Source organism: Martes martes (genome assembly GCF_963455335.1).
Source record: "Martes martes genome assembly, chromosome: 5".
In the NCBI taxonomy this organism is placed as follows: Eukaryota; Metazoa; Chordata; class Mammalia; order Carnivora; family Mustelidae; genus Martes; species Martes martes.
In genome coordinates this window covers 116,577,286-116,593,256 of record NC_137892.1, presented here as the reverse complement: position 1 = coordinate 116,593,256, position 15,971 = coordinate 116,577,286, and the positions used below count along the sequence as shown (strand labels likewise).

The window sequence follows — 15,971 nt, the reverse complement described above, 5'->3', positions numbered from 1 at the left end:
GTTGTAAACTACTCCAAAAATGATCAAGAAACAAATCTGAGGGCGCCTAGGTGGCTCAGGGGTTAAAGCCTCTGCCTTCAGCTCAGGTCATGATCTCAGGATCCTGGGATCAAGCCCGGCATCAGGCTCTCGGCTCATCAGGGAGTCTGCTTTCCCCACCCTCTCTCTGCCTACTTGTGATCTCTGTCAAGTAAGTAAATAAAAATCTTAAAAAAAAAAAAAAAAGAAAGAAACAAATCTGAAATACAGATGGCATTACACAGTGGCACAATCCCAGCATACCAAAGCAAGTAGTAAATGAAATCAGAGGTTCCCAGTGTACTTCGAACAGGTGTGCTCCCAAAGTTTGAATACCATGCAAGGAAGATTAGGTGTTGCTTCAGCCACAGTGTGGTGGGCCTCAGCACTGCTCACGTGCTCTCTGTCCAAGCCCCAGAGGGGAGACCCAACTTCTGCAGCCTCCTGTGCTGGTGAGTCCACAGTTCAGGCTGTGGAGGGGATGAGTGGAAGGGGCAGGCATCCAGCGAATTGCCAGCCCTTTGTTTTAGCCTTGACCATGAGGAAGGTTCAACAGTGGCTGTTCCAGCAGCCTCCATCCAAGTGTCTGCCCCGCATAGGGCACCCCGCCAACTCTGCAGTCACGTAGGCAGGGTGCGCGAGCCAGAAACTTTGGATGCTTTAAAGCCACTTGAGATTTGGAGTGGCGTTGTTACTACATAATATAGCTCTCCTGAATGAAACAAAAGGATACCTATACTGAACAGAATGCTCTTTGTCCACCAGGACTGATGAACGGAGAGGCCATATGGCTTGGTAAGTAGAGCTGGCGTCTCCATGCTAGGAGGAGGTAAAAATTGTATTAAATGTCAAACTGATGCCAAAGAAGTCTCTACTTACAGTTGACTACTTTCCCTATGGTCTGTACAAACAGAATCCTTTAGTCCGAAGTGTAAACAATTTTTAAAAATGGCCAAGTTCAGGGGCATCTGGGTGGCTCAGTGGGTTAAAGCCTCTGCCTTCAGCTCAGGTCATGATCCCAGGGTCCTGGGATTGAGCCCCGCATCTCTGCTCATCTCTGCTGAGCAGAGCCTGCTTCCTCCTCTCTCTCTGCCTACTTCTCTGCCTACTTGTGATCTCTGTCAAATAAATAAATAAAATCTTAAAAAGAAAATGGACAAGTTCACTATGCCATAAATGATTTCAACTTTAACTGTATTTTTTTTCCTTCAGACAAAGAACCAAAAAGTTTCACTTTTGAACAAGCACCTTTTGCTCAAAGGATAAAAACGAGTTTTAAATCAGAGATCACTGCCAGCCTACCACTAGAGGGAGCCATCTGCCAACGACGGTGAGCCACTCCAACGAGGTGGAGGAAGAAATGCATTCTACTCTAGACGGTTCTTTTCCAAACACCAAACTGCTGGTATAACCCAGGAAGCTTTGAAAAGCACATTCTCAGAAACCCCCAAAGCCCAAGTCAGTAGGTCTGAAGTCAGGTTCAGATATGTGTAATTCTTAAAAATTTGTGGAGTATAGTTGACACACAATGTTGTGTTAGTTTCCGGTGTGCACCAGTGATTCCACATCTCTGTATGTTCTGCGGTGCGCACCACACAACGCTACAACAGTACTCTCGACTGTATTCCCTGTGCTGTACCTTTTGTCCCTGTGATTTATTCATTCCCTAACCAGAAGCCTGTACCTCCAACTCCCCTTCCCCCATTTGGCCCTTCTATCTCCCCCTGGTCTGACAACCATCAGTTCTCTCCATTTTTAAGTTTGATTCTGCTTTTGTTTGCTTATTCATGTTTTGTTTTTTAGATTCCACAGGAGTGAAATCATATGGCATCTGTCTTTCTCAACCTGACTGATTTCACTTAGCATAATACCCTCTAGGTCCATCCATGAAATGTGTACTTTAAAAAAAACAACAACAACTCCCCAAAGGCTTCTAATGCAAAGCTAGGTTTGCTTCCACTGGTGTAGATTTCAAAGAGCTGATCATTTTCAATCAAAACGTTTTGCCATCTGCAGGGCATTTCTGACAGGGAAATAGATATAAGAAACCTAGTTGGATAAAAACAAAACCTCCTAAGAACAGAATTTCAAACACTTTCCAATAATAATCATCACAGGAACAAAACAGTTATCTTCAAATTTAAATTTATTAAGACATTCAGCTATGTCTGTCAGTCTACATCCAAATTTGCTACTAAAAATAAAATAAAGTCACATCCCACATTAGGAATATCGAGTCTGAAAAACACTTTTTGAGCCAAGCCTATTGTATAAATAAATGACTAGTTTCTTTTCATATCAAAATTCCCATAAAAAATTACAGTCCCCCCCCAGTTCTACCTGTAGCCATGATGAATGTAAAAATTTAAATATGACACAAACTTGTCAAAGAAAAGGTGCAAAGTCTATTAACAGCTTTAAAAGTGGCATTTGCAGAGTGTGATCATACAGTTATGTACTCATTCCCCAAGTGCAAATATTGCCATAATTTAACACTGTTTTGATTCAGTTGCAAGAATTGAACATTACACAGGATTGAAAAGTACACTTCGGGCCTTTATCAGTGCCCTAAAACCCCTCCCACTTTGGTCTCCTATACTAACGTGGACCCCAAAGTGTTCATTAGAGTTTTAGTTTACTTCACACAGCCAACACAGTATACAATATATTAACAAAAGTTCCATATACATCAAAATATTGAAGACTCCATCATAAAGTTCAAGAGTCTCAGATTACATGAATGCACCCGCAAGGCCCAGTGCCCACCCACCCCCTCCCCTAAAGCACATACGAAGTATGAGCGTGCTTCAATCTTGGAATACAATCAATGCTCTTATGTCTTTGATTTCATTTCAGTGCTGCACAAAACTCAATTATCTCCTGACTGAGTTCCAATTAACTGAGGGAAAGGGGGGTGGTGAAAAGGGCTGGTCACTACTCATACTTAGTAGTAAGAATGATTATGTCCCATAGAAAGTTAAATGTCAGTTCCGCTTCTGCCTGCTTCTTTCCCATGCTGTCTTCATGCTCTTTATCCTTTCTTTAGCCCCTTGCAAGCACTCAAATCTGATTTTATGTATCCCTTACAAATCAGGGGCAGTTTCTGAAGTTGTTGAGGTTGAGTTTTCTTGGCAGACATCTACAAAATATCAGCATGGGCTATAGAAATACATTTTGATTAGCATACATTGCAAATTTTCTCCCACAATGTCAAGGGGATGAAAGCAAGCAGTCTCCACTGAGAGTACTTCCTGGATCAGACCCTTGGAATGTCAAGTTTCCTGCCTCATCATCTCATACATTCATTCCTCAAATCTGAGCTCAAATTTCATAGTGAGTTAATTTCTCCAGAGTATCAAAGCATTATTTCTGCTTCTTTTCTTCTAGGCTGACCTCAACAGGACATGCTTCATCTTTTGCACTAAAAGGATATTCCTTAGGATCACAAGTCCCTTCCTGGCTATCTGATCTAGTGTCAACGCACTCATTATTGTCCCTGGAACCTTCTTGCATCCCAGTCCCTGGAGGATGCTCTTGATTTGCAGGTTCAGTTCCTTCCTGAAGCATGTTTTGCTCGACTCCAGCATGAGGTTGCGGAACCAGCTCAGCTCCTAACCCTGGAAGCTGGGAGGAGTTTTTGAGGTGGCAGTGGCACAGAGGGCAGGTCTCCTGGACATACAGCCACTTCTTGAGGCAGCCTGCATGGAAGAAATGACTGCAAGGTGTGATCACAGCAGATTTCATGTCCTAGAAGGGAGGGAAAGATACCTCAATAAATGCCCATTATCTAAAATCTTTGCTGCTAAGCCCAAAAGTTCTAGTTCCAACATTTCTTTCCCACAATTCCCCATAGAAAAGGTATAACACAGATTTTAGAATAAAACTCATTTTAGAGTATAGTGATAATCCTCCTGCCTTCAGAGACACTTTTACACCAACAATGCAAGAACCACTGGCTAAGCAGTTTAAAAAAAAGAAGTAAAAATAAAAAATAAGAAAGAAACGAACTTCTTAACTGGCTTCTGCCTTCACATGGAACATGAGCATCACACAACTACTGCAGTGTGATTGCTGGGTCTCCCCCCGCATGGCATGTAATTAGAACCTGAGAAAATCTAATGAAGACAGGACTTCCCACAGTTATGCTTCAACACAGCTAAATAGATTATTCCATGATGAAATTACTGGCAAGGAGACAAAATCAGCCACATAACACCAGGGTATTGGCAAGGAAGTGGCAATTTCATTAAGGACAATGTATGTAATGCAGTCTTCAAGATAGGGTCTGTATAAGCCACAGCTTCCCGATTTGCTTCACAATCACCCAGAGTGCTTGCTAACCAGGCATATTCTTGGGCCCCCAAAGACCTACAGAATTGGAATAGCTAAAGACAGCATTCACAAATCTACAGTTACAGCAAGCCACCCATGTAAGTTTTAGGCACACTCAAGTTTGATAACCACCGGATTAAGAAGTGGTTTACTTTTGCATTAATGTTCCTTGCAGAATATATATTCGGGGAGGGAAAGCTGAGGACATGATTTAATTGTTAAGAATATACATTTAGTGACTCAACCATTAATTTTGTTTAAAGTCCCAAAACAAGGAGTTGTAGTTGTCACAGAAATTCCTTGCCAAGAACTGGTAACACCTGGGAGTCAACTTTTAAGCAGAAAGCCATTCAAGGAAAAGCAGCCAGCTGGGAAGTTAAGCAATTTGACTTTCATTTTCTGTGTGATATCAGCAGGTAGTTCTAGCACCTCAAAAAAAGTGATGTGGCAACAGGAAATACAAAAAGGAGACTCTTAAATCCCGGAGTTGGAATATTTAGACATCGGCTGCTGAAGCTGATGTGCCCTGTCTTTGACGTGCTCTGTCCCACATACAACAATGCTACCAAGCACAAAGGAAGCAGAACTAAGACAATGGCCACTTCACTTGGGGGGAACCTACAATAGTCCTTAGTCCCCCAAATACAAAAACAACTCGGAAGACATTATTTTGTGAGTACCCAAAGGTATGTTCTAATTAAGAATAAAAAAGTGGTAGTTGCATCTTATTCTTAGACTAAATTCTTGTGCTAGGTAGTCTTAAACACACACCAATACATACACACTCCCATCTAAACTGTAAAGCAGCCTTGGGTAAAGACCATTCCCTCATACTCTCTGACGCTATCTCGTTTTATTCCACCAGCCTACACTCTTTAAGAGTGATTTTAAAGAATTTCTGTTGTTCCCCTTATTCTATCCATACTTCCAGCAGCACAATTTAGCTATAAAAAGCTGCTCCTCAACCACCTCCCTGCCCAAGTTAGTGGTGACGATAAACTGTAGGCCTATTTTTTGTGGTGATATTTCCAAACTCATTTCAATACTACCTTTCAATTTTAATAGAAGGCAGACGTAAGCTCTTCATAACACACATGTCAAAGATGCCAAGAAGGCCAACTACAATGGCATATGGATTAGCTGACTCTATCATACCCTCCAGCTCCCACTTCCAGACACAAAGGCTTGTATCCACCTCAGGTAGCCATCAACCTACAGGTAAACATATACTCTCTCTGCCTATGTTAAGTAAATGAATACTTCTTCCCCATCCTGGAAATACCAGAAGGAAAAGTGTCAGAATCTTGGCACACCACTTTTCAGAAGTTGCTGACTCCTGAACGATCGTATGTATTTAATAGGATATGTGTGTGTGTGTGTGTGTGTGTGTGTGGTGTGTGTGTGTATATTTGGGAGTAAATATAAAATACACCTGACCTGTTTTTCCTTTATTTATTGGTGAGCAATGTTGAAAATAACAATAAATTAGAACTTGAGGGACTAAATTAAAAACTTAACTCAGAAATAAAATGGAAATATTCTATCAGGTCTTTAATAATTTCTGAGACCTATTTTCTTTTAACCAAGGAAATAATTCTGCCTACATATTTAACTTAAATTTGGTTAATGTGGTTAAAGTCCCAGGCGATACACCAACCCACCCAAATGGATTCCTACTATGTGAGTTACCTGATAACAGATGGCACATATATCATTGTGCTTCTCCAGCTGCTCTTTTGTAGCAATGGGTAATGATTTAATCTTATTCACAGCATCCCTTCGGAGAAGGAAGCTCTTCCACCCCAGCTGTGCCCGAAGCCACACATTATAATAGGAATGGATAAAGATGATCATTGAGCCCATTACGGTCCATTCTCCAAAGATGGTCTCTGAGACACCATAGGCCACCACACAGAGGGCCACAAGAAACTCCAGAAGGCGGTAAGTGCCATTCACATAGTAGATGACATCATCCATGTTTTCCACTGGCTCTTTTCGGAATTCCTCAACCATAAATAAGACATAAATAAAAAGTGTTCCCAAAACCTGTAAAATACATGTATTTTAAAACAGAGTATGACCACTAAAAAAGGCTTTTCATAGACTTTAAGCAATAACATTCCTAATAGTTTTAGGATGCCATATTTAATGAGAGGAAACCATGGTATAATTAAAATGTGGGTAATCTCAGTAATCCAGGCATTTGATACCAAAAGCCATATCTTGAGATGTAACTTTCTTAAAATAATTCTGACTAGTTATCACTTTTCTGACTCACCCCTTCCTTTCATTCCCCAGACATCACCAAAACTCATTAAAATTCTCTTTAAATTTTCCTAATCCTGTAGTCAACTTTCAAAGAACCTTTATCTCTACAAGTAACAATGAATAAATCTTTGTTGCCAGTGTTATGTTTTCTTTTACTTCTTACTGATCAGGCAACAAAGATCCACTTTCAAGTTACAATAAGCTTATTATTTCCAGGGCAATATTATCTGTTTTGTGTATCTATGTGTATATTACACATGTCACATATTCACATAAATCATAAAACGAAGGATATTTTTGAGTGGGTATTTACTCAAAAAATGTGCTCCAGACAAGCTATGAAATCTTTTAATATTTTATAGTTACTTATCAATTTAAGCTTTACATGATAGCTCTGTATCATTTTAAACATTTGCAAAGTTTAATTACCTTGATAAAAAAAAAAACACAATGACACAGATAGGTGTGATATTTTAATAACCTACTATCTAACTTCTATGTTTGTATCAGTGTAATGTTATTCTGATAAGTAAGGTAGGAAGTAATCACCTAAACAGGTCACTTACAATCATTCATCTTGAAAAAGTTTAATTCCTTTTCTGGAAGGAAAAAGAAGAAAATTCAATTATATATAAAGTTAATTATTCCTAGGCTTACCTGAAGAGAGGTGAGAATGCTGCTAGAAATAATGATAAGCAGCCAAAAATCCATGTGGAAAAACTGGCAAATCATGTAAGCCATGTAAGCAGGAAACACTAGCAAAAATAAACAAAGGCTCACAGCACGGAAGTGTTTCCATAAACTCCTAGAGAAACAAAAACAGTCCTTTAAAGCACCTGTCACCCAGGACCACAACAATCATGTTAGCAACTGATAGGTCTTGGGCCATGATGACATTTCCCAAATTTCTCCTTGCCAGTCACTATACTAGGTTTCAGGACAAGGGTCATAGGCCTGGTATTTCAAAGCCACCTGAGTCACCTTTTCTCTCCACTCAGTCAAAACTCCCAAGCACCATGAGTTCTTTTTTTTTTTTTTTTTAATAGTTAGCTTTCAGTTCCATTTTCATTCCTACAAATTTCAAAGTGATTTCAGGCTTTTGGAGGATTAACCCTTCACAATAATGTGTGATCTTAAGTCATGAGACATCTTCCTCCCACCTGTTGCACTGTGATGGAAATCTCTGCTACCGTAAGCACAGTATTACTAAGAGGAATGTTCTCCAACAGCTACATTAATCCTCACATCTGTCAGGGCTGGGGGAGGAAAAACTATGAACCACTGTGTTTTAGGACCTACTAGTTGGTCTTCCTCCCCTAGTTCCAATCTATCCTGGACACTGCCTGCCTGATTAATCTTCCTAAAGCTCGACTAGCATTAATATTGTCAATGCCTTCTCTAAACTTCCTAGCCTCACATCTGAACTCCTCAACTCCCATTTGTTTGGTCCAAACTTGTCAATATCTATTCCTCACTATAAACAAAGATGGTTAATTAATTGTACTCCCAGAAAAACACAAGCACTCTTACATCCCACTAGAAATGCCTCTGTCCCACTCTCTCTTGTTCTAAACCCCTAAGCTAGCTCGAGCTGAACAAATCAGGTAACATGAATCCCTTCTCCAGGAATCACTGATCGTCTCAGAATTTTTAACACTGGTACCAGCAATCATACACTAAAATTGTAGTCTTGTTTCAATGATATAGATATTTATATGTTGTATGCCTAAATATTTTTATTTGTACTTTATCTAAATAGTTATTATCCATCTAAATAGTTTTTATCTAAATAATACATATGTACATATACATAAAAATGTCTTATCACCCAAATTTACACTCCTTTAAAAAAAGAACAATAATGGGGCGCCTGGGTGGCTCAGTGGGTTAAAGCCTCTGCCTTCGGCTCAGGTCAGGATCCCAGGGTGCTGGGATCGAGCCCGCATCACATCCGGCTCTGCTCAGCAGGGAGCCTGCTTCCCTTCCTCTCTCTCTGCCTGCCTCTGCCTAATTGTGATCTCTGTCTGTCAAATAAATAAAATCTTAAAAAAAAAAAAAAGAACAATAACTCCTTCCTCACATAGCTCAGCTTTTAAGCTTAACTTGGTTGAAGGGGCAAATAAAAGTTGAAAATTTATTTCTGCTTGATATTTTTCAAATTATTTCCCATCTACTGCCATGTTACTACTTTTTTTTTTTTAAACCTATCTATCCAACCACCCAAATGCAAAGCCCTATGATACAAGCAGGACAAAAGTGATCATGGTTATATCAAGGGGAATACTATATATGTAAGTAAAATAGAACTTCATATACATAGTTTAATGTATATATATATACTTTATATGGCTTAGTGTGTGTCTTAATATATTATATGTATACTTTTTACATACAATAAGACTTTACGCTTTTAAGACACCCAACAAATCAAGAGACTTCTCAGACTTAGACTTCAGTTTCTGATTCCACTTGAACCGTACTTGTCAATGGGTGGAATACATATACAGAAGCCCCAGTTATGGCAAAAGAAGGAACATAATTTTTTCTTTTGTGTACCTCTTCACACATCAAAATATTCTAATAAATCATTCCTTAAATACACCGCAATTTAAGACAGATTGTATACCAAGTTCTAAAAGATACACAAACAAAACCCTTCCCTAACAAGTGCCTTAAGCAGAAAGTTGAAAAAGCTTTCCATACAACAGAAAAAAGATGTATTCCACCCCCTTTAACTTTACTTATAGTTACTTTATGAAGATAGAGGGCTGCCACAAAGTATTTTAAAAAAAGGTAATAGATATTTCCATTTCCTGGGTAAATAAAAGCCAAAGGTAGGGTAATTTTTTAACACAGTGATCACAAATCTAGAAAGAAATCACTGTGAACCCAAAACAGATTTCCTCTCTCTCAAAACACAAAACTCAATTACAATCTATGTAAACTGAATAACAAAGACTTAAGATTATTACTGACTTCCTATAAAACATGAACATTTATTCATTTAATCATTGAGGAAATGTAGATTTCAACCAAATTGTTTAAGAGTTCATGGCTGCAAAAAAATTAATGTTTTAATTAAATATCATTATATGTGATCTCAAATCTATGCAGTCTGAAGATTTTTTAAAAAGTGGCATAAGGAAAAGAACCACACACAAAGTTAAATGCTAGACTGTATGGGACTTTCTATAATTAGTAATTCAGAGAAGAATTATTATTATGGTAAAAATTAAAGCTAGGTACTTTGGAACTGTTTTACACCTTTTCTTGCAAACATTTTCTACCTTCCAAAGTTATGGGACAAACATAAACTTGCCGGTAGTTCTGCTCTGAGATCCAAAACATAAAAAGTTCTATTTTATTTTTTTAAAGAAAGGCAGGCAGGCAGGAATTACTGTAAGAGTAGTTATACTTTATTAGATGTTAAATCATAAATCATTTTCTTTAACAGGCTAATTTGCCTTAAAGCTTTAAATATATTTTTCAAAATTAAGCTATGATCCATTTATATAAAATAGGAATATATTTACATATAGACACAATGTGTATTTTTAATTACACAAAGAGGCATGAACAACACCATTATCCCAAGAGTTATAATTTGTCTAATTTTGGCATAAGTGTGAGTACACACAAATATACACACACACACACAGTGTATGTATTATATACACAGATATATTTATATCCTTATTTAAGAAGTTAAAATTCTATTAAAATCTAATTTAAAATTAAATATAAAATGAATAGCAGAAAACATTGAAATCTTATCCCATTAATAAGCACTATAAAATAAAAAAAAATTTTACATTCACCCAATCCATTTTTTTAAAAACATTTGTCATTTGAAAATCTACTATGTAATTTGAGTAAGTAGACCATTACCCTAAAATTCCTTGTTAAAAACTGAATAAAATTTACAGATAAAGGCAACAATTATCTCTATGGCTAAAACTGAGACACCTTTTTAGGTTAAACACTGGAAATTACATCTAGTCCAAGCTATTCCAAAGACACGTGAAGCATTTTTTCCCTTTAATAATTATTTCTTAAATGATAGAAGCAGTGTTATTATGAACTATCAATATTATCTAATTATTTTTCTAATTTGAGAATTAAGATACTTTTCATTTCCTTTCTCAATCCCTAGTACTCTGAATTAGTCATAATCCTTGATTCAGGATGCATTGTCACCATTGGTCTGTGGGTGTCCCTCTTTCTACTGAGCTAGTAATCTAATTAGCTATCTTAAATATTGTAACAAGCCTTCACGAATCCGTCTCTCCATACAAAAGTGAGGGCCTGGACAATTAACCACAATTAACCATATAGCAAGCCCGCTTATTCCACATCCTACCTCCCTGTACCCACTGAAAGCATTAACTTGAATCTGTGTTCTTTACTCTCTCGCTTGCTTTCCTTTTTATAGTTTTATTAATTTGTACGTATTCCTAAAGGGTATATTTTAAATTTTTAACATAAAAATAACACTCTACACTGTCATCTTTTGGGATTTATTTTTGAACTTTATAATGCTATGACTTATGCATATTGTTTTCTGTGTCACTGTATTTCTAACATTCCACAGTGACTATTATCACATTTACTCACCCACTTTCCTGTCTGATTGTCATTTGGCTTGTTCCTGGATTTTTGCTACTGTGAATTGTGCTCTGAACATTCTTCTGTATGTCCTTACTGAACATGTGCAAGAATGTCTTGAGTATATATGTAGGAGAGAATGGCCACACTATTTCCAAAGTGATTGCGCCACTTGATACTCCCACCAGAAACCAGGGATACTGTGTCATCTAGACCGTCTTCCACTCTAGATAATCAGCTGACTTTCCTCTCTCCCTTCTTTCTTCCTTCCTTTATTCCTTGCCAGTCCCACAGGTTTAAAACAGCACCTCAGTGTGGTCTTGATTTACATGACACTGAACCTTTCTTCATTTTCAGGTGTCTCCTCTTTCACTAAAAACCTAAAGGTAAAAATGTATTTCATCCATTTCTCTTGCTCATTTGAGCAGTTTGTATATTGATACCACTTCTTGGGCAAGTGCAAATACTATGAATATCTTCTCCCAGTTTGTGAAGTTAACTTTAGGTCTAAACAGTTATTAACTGCAATCATTAGATTTATCACTCTTCCCTTTCATAATCATGGCCCTTCTTAATACTTAGTATCACTCTTCCACAGCAGTCAGTTTAAGAAACTGTTTCCTACTTGAAAATCTGTAATATATTAGCCTATGTAAGATTTAATTTTTTGTTTTTGACATTTTAGGTTTCTAACATTCCAGGGCTGATTCTTTGTTTAATGGTGTGAGATAGGAACCCATTCCATCCGTTTCCAAATAGAAACCATTTTTTCCAGCAACATTATGGAAGAGTACCACCTGTCCTACTCATTGGACATAACTCCCCTGTCATATACCAAAGTCCAACATATATGGGTCTGTTTGGGGGCTCTCTGCTCCAGTGCTCAAGCCGTCTATACTCCAGCTAATACTAAAAATTTGCATAGTACAACTTTCTCAAGTCCTCTGTCTGATTTCAAAACAGAGATTATACTAGCCTCAAAGAATGAGTTAAGTAGTATTCTTTTTATTGTCTGGAAGGGTGTATTTCAAATAGGGATAATCTGTTCCTTCAAAGTTTGGAACTTGCTTGTAATACCATCTGGGTTGAGATGTTTGCCATTTACTTCCACTTCTTTAACAGCTACAGAACTATCCAAGTTTTTAAATTCTTTAGTCAGTTCTAATAAGTTACATTTTTCTCATACTCTTCCATTTCACTTGTTTTAAAAAAGTACCGGCATATAGCTGTTGATAGTACTCTCTTATTTACCGCAGGCAATGGTAGAGAGAAGAACCTAACCCTAACAATTCAACCCTTTTTCATGCTTTCATAGCCAAGAGCCACTCTGGCTTAAGCTAACGCTGCAGCGGATACCAACACCACTGATATCAATGCAAAATAACCACCGCCCACCCACACACAGGGCTTCTCCCTTCCTTTCTAAACTTCCTCTCCATTTGACCTTGAAGGAAAACGCCAGTAATGCAGCTACTTCAACATCCTGGTGGAAATCAGAACTCGATTTACTGGTTCTTATGGTAGTGGAACTATGTATGTCTTTCTCTTTTCTAATACTTTCTATAGTATTATATTAGCCTTATCAGTATATGCTAAATTAATCTGTATAAGTAATACTACTAAATGATACTGCCAGAAATGACAAAATAGTGTTGTACTTAGGTCAAAACAACCCATTTAAATGGCTACTTAACCGAGCTCACAGCTGAGTTCAACAACTGAAGTGCTTCTATTGAGATACCTTAAACCTCAAAACAAAACCTCAAATAACTATAATTAAAATGGTTATCTGAAACAAATCAAAGAGCTCTGAGCTTATTGAAATTAAATTGATTCTTGCAGCCACCATTTGAGAAAAATTTCAGAATGTTCAGCAATGTGGGATATGGGGATAAAAAAACAAATCTGATGAACTGTAATTAAAATGTTAATTTGAAATGTTTTTGAAAAATCTGTCAAAAATTTATCTCTGAAAAGATTGCCTGTTCCCTTACTCATAAAACATTACTGAAGAAGCAATAAATTCAGGTATTTCAAAACTCAGCAGAATGGAATACCAACAGACGCTGGAAAGAAACAGCGGTGCTGAATTTTTAGTAATTCGTTACAGAATGCCCTTGTAGAAGCTACAGTAAGCCTAATTCTATCTTAGAGAGCTAAATAATGATTTTTTTTTAAAGATTTATTTACTTGACACAGAGAGAAAGAGATCACAAGTAGGCAGAGAGGCAGGCAGAGAGAGAAGGGGAAGCAGGCACCCTGCCAAGCAGAGAGCCCGATGCAGTACTCAATCCCAGTACCCTGAGATCATGACCTTAGCCGAAGGCAGAGGCTTAACCCACTGAGCTACCCAGGCGCCCCTAAATAATGACTTTTATTCCTTAAGAGAACTTCTGTAATATGGCATGAACATGAATGCAGCTATTAATTTCGCCTGGTCCCATAAGGTGTCAAGAATCCCCATTAAAACTTCAGTAAGTTAAAACTGTCTAAAGGCCATCCAATGAGGCCGTTATTCCATAAATGCCTATCTTTATGACTGCCCAAGGGCCTTTATTTCTCTCTCCTTCAAATGATTTTCTCTGTTCTCTCAATGCTTTCTCAAAAATCTATTATTTACTATATTTCCTGGACTAAATTTGATCCTCTCCATTCTTCATTTTAAAACTGAACAAATATAAAAGCATTAAATTTCTCTGAAGAAAAAGTTGACTTGTAATTGGCCTTTGATGTGATTTCTAACTATAAGACTCTTGAGAGAAAAAAACAGAAAAGTCAAAACACATAGAGAAAATAAAAAGGTAAACTTGTCACCTTAAGCTAATACCAATTATTCATTCATTTTCAGTCTCTAAACATTATCTAAATCTTCAGACAACAAACTCATATAAAGAATATTATAAAAATTTCTTTTAGGAAGTTTCTTACTTGTCTCTAGATGCTCCCAGCGCCAAAACAATAGGATCTGCAATCTCTAACATAGACTGCAGAATAGAAGCTACGACAATGAAAAGGATAATACTGAGCAGGAACGCTCGGTGAACAACCTGAAGTTCTATCAGACCAGTCTGCACTGCCAGGATTAACAGCGTAACTCCTTCTGTCATGCCCCTAGAAAAAGCATATGTTTTCAGAAAAGCAATCAGTTAGAACCTCATTTCATTCCAAGAAAAAATAATTCAAAGACTTACATTGCTGTTACATATTTGTGATCTGGTCTGACTTAGACAACAAACCCCATCAGAATATTAACTTTTATAGAATACCGATATAATAGTAATACATAGTCATAATACACCATTTTATGCATGCAAAACGTTAACAGCTATTATTTGAGCATACAATGAGGAGATAAAAAGCAACTTCCTTTTTTTTTTTAAGATTTTATTTATTTATTTGACAGACAGAGATCAGAGGTAGGCAGGGAGACAGGCAGAGAGAGAGGAAGGGAAGCAGGCTCCCTGCTGAGCAGAGAGCCCGGATGTGGGGCTCCATCCCAGGACCCTGAGATCATGACCTGAGCTGAAGGTAGAGGCTTTAACCCACTGAGCCACCCAGGCGCCCCTAAAAAGCAACTTCTAAGATAAATAAAAGTGTTCTAACCAGGCTTTGCTAATGAGCCAGATACTCTCCCATTCTTAGATATTCACTGAATTATACATATTTGTATGAGCTATATCTTGATTATAAAAAATAAAATCACAGGTGAACGTCTTCATAGTCTTGGAGTAGAAAGGTCTCTTTAAGCAGACTATAAACTTTTTTGAAATTCAGTTTCCATATGGAAAATATGTACAATATGTACAAAATCCTGAGATCTTTTTTATCTTAATGACTTGATTTACAAAGAACTCTCACAAATAAACGAACAAAGGCTAAGTCCAGTTTTTCAAAACCACAAATGAGCAAATATATCAAAGTTTGATGACCCAACCACCAACAAGGAATTGTGAGAAAAAAATGGGGAGACTAATAATGAGATAAAACAGATAAAACCTTTTTGGAGAAAAACTCGCTAATAAATTTAAAAATGTATATACCCTTCAATTCAATAATCTTACTGGTAATAATTTACCCTATGGATGTACTACAAAAAATTTAAATGTAAGAGAAAATATAGTGAATAACAGAACATGTTATGTGGTATCACAAGAATACAATTGGCAAAATCCAAACTCTGAAAAACTAAACAGGACAATCTGGTGTCTTCAACAAATAAAATGAAAGGGAAAAAATACAGACACAACAGGGACCTAAATATTAAAAGAGACTTAAGAAATATTAACCAACTGCAATATGGCCCTTATTTAGATCTGAAGTTGACCAAACAAAATGTTAAAAAAAAAAAAAAAAGGCAAATATGAACACAACTGGGAATCTGATGTCAAGGAATTCTTCTCTTACTGGGAATAAATGTGCTATTATAGTTACGCTTTTTCAAATGAGATTGAAATATTTATGGGTAAAATGATATTATATCTGGGATCTGCACCAAGGGCAGCTGGGGATTATGGAGGGGACAAAGTAAGTGCAGTAGATAGGGGCATGCATGACAGAAAACTGGCTGTTATTACTGGAGATGAGTCACAGGTATATGGAGGTTCACTTTACTATTCTCTCAACTTTGTTAAGTTGAAAGTTTCCTAATTAAGGGTTAAAAAAAGAAATACATTCGTATTTTGAAATACTATGACTTTATCAAAAAGAATGAGGATGTCTTTGTGTTGATATAAAAAAAATCTAAAACA

The 15,971-nt window shown here is 37.1% G+C and overlaps 1 protein-coding gene across 1 annotated transcript in view; it reads right to left on the bottom strand.

The window, feature by feature from the left end:
* Window positions 1–2,148: 2,148 nt before the first annotated feature.
* The window catches only part of RNF145 (ring finger protein 145), a 56,251-nt gene continuing 42,428 nt past the window's right edge, over window positions 2,149–15,971 (bottom strand). Inside the window, exons 9-12 of the mRNA XM_080803667.1 lie at window positions 14,152–14,334; window positions 7,276–7,423; window positions 6,040–6,396; window positions 2,149–3,765 (exon numbers count right to left, since the gene is read on the bottom strand). Of these exons, the coding sequence (XP_080659793.1) occupies window positions 3,382–3,765; window positions 6,040–6,396; window positions 7,276–7,423; window positions 14,152–14,334 (1,072 nt within the window). The 3' untranslated portion in view covers window positions 2,149–3,381. The remainder of the gene's footprint in view (window positions 3,766–6,039; window positions 6,397–7,275; window positions 7,424–14,151; window positions 14,335–15,971) is intronic.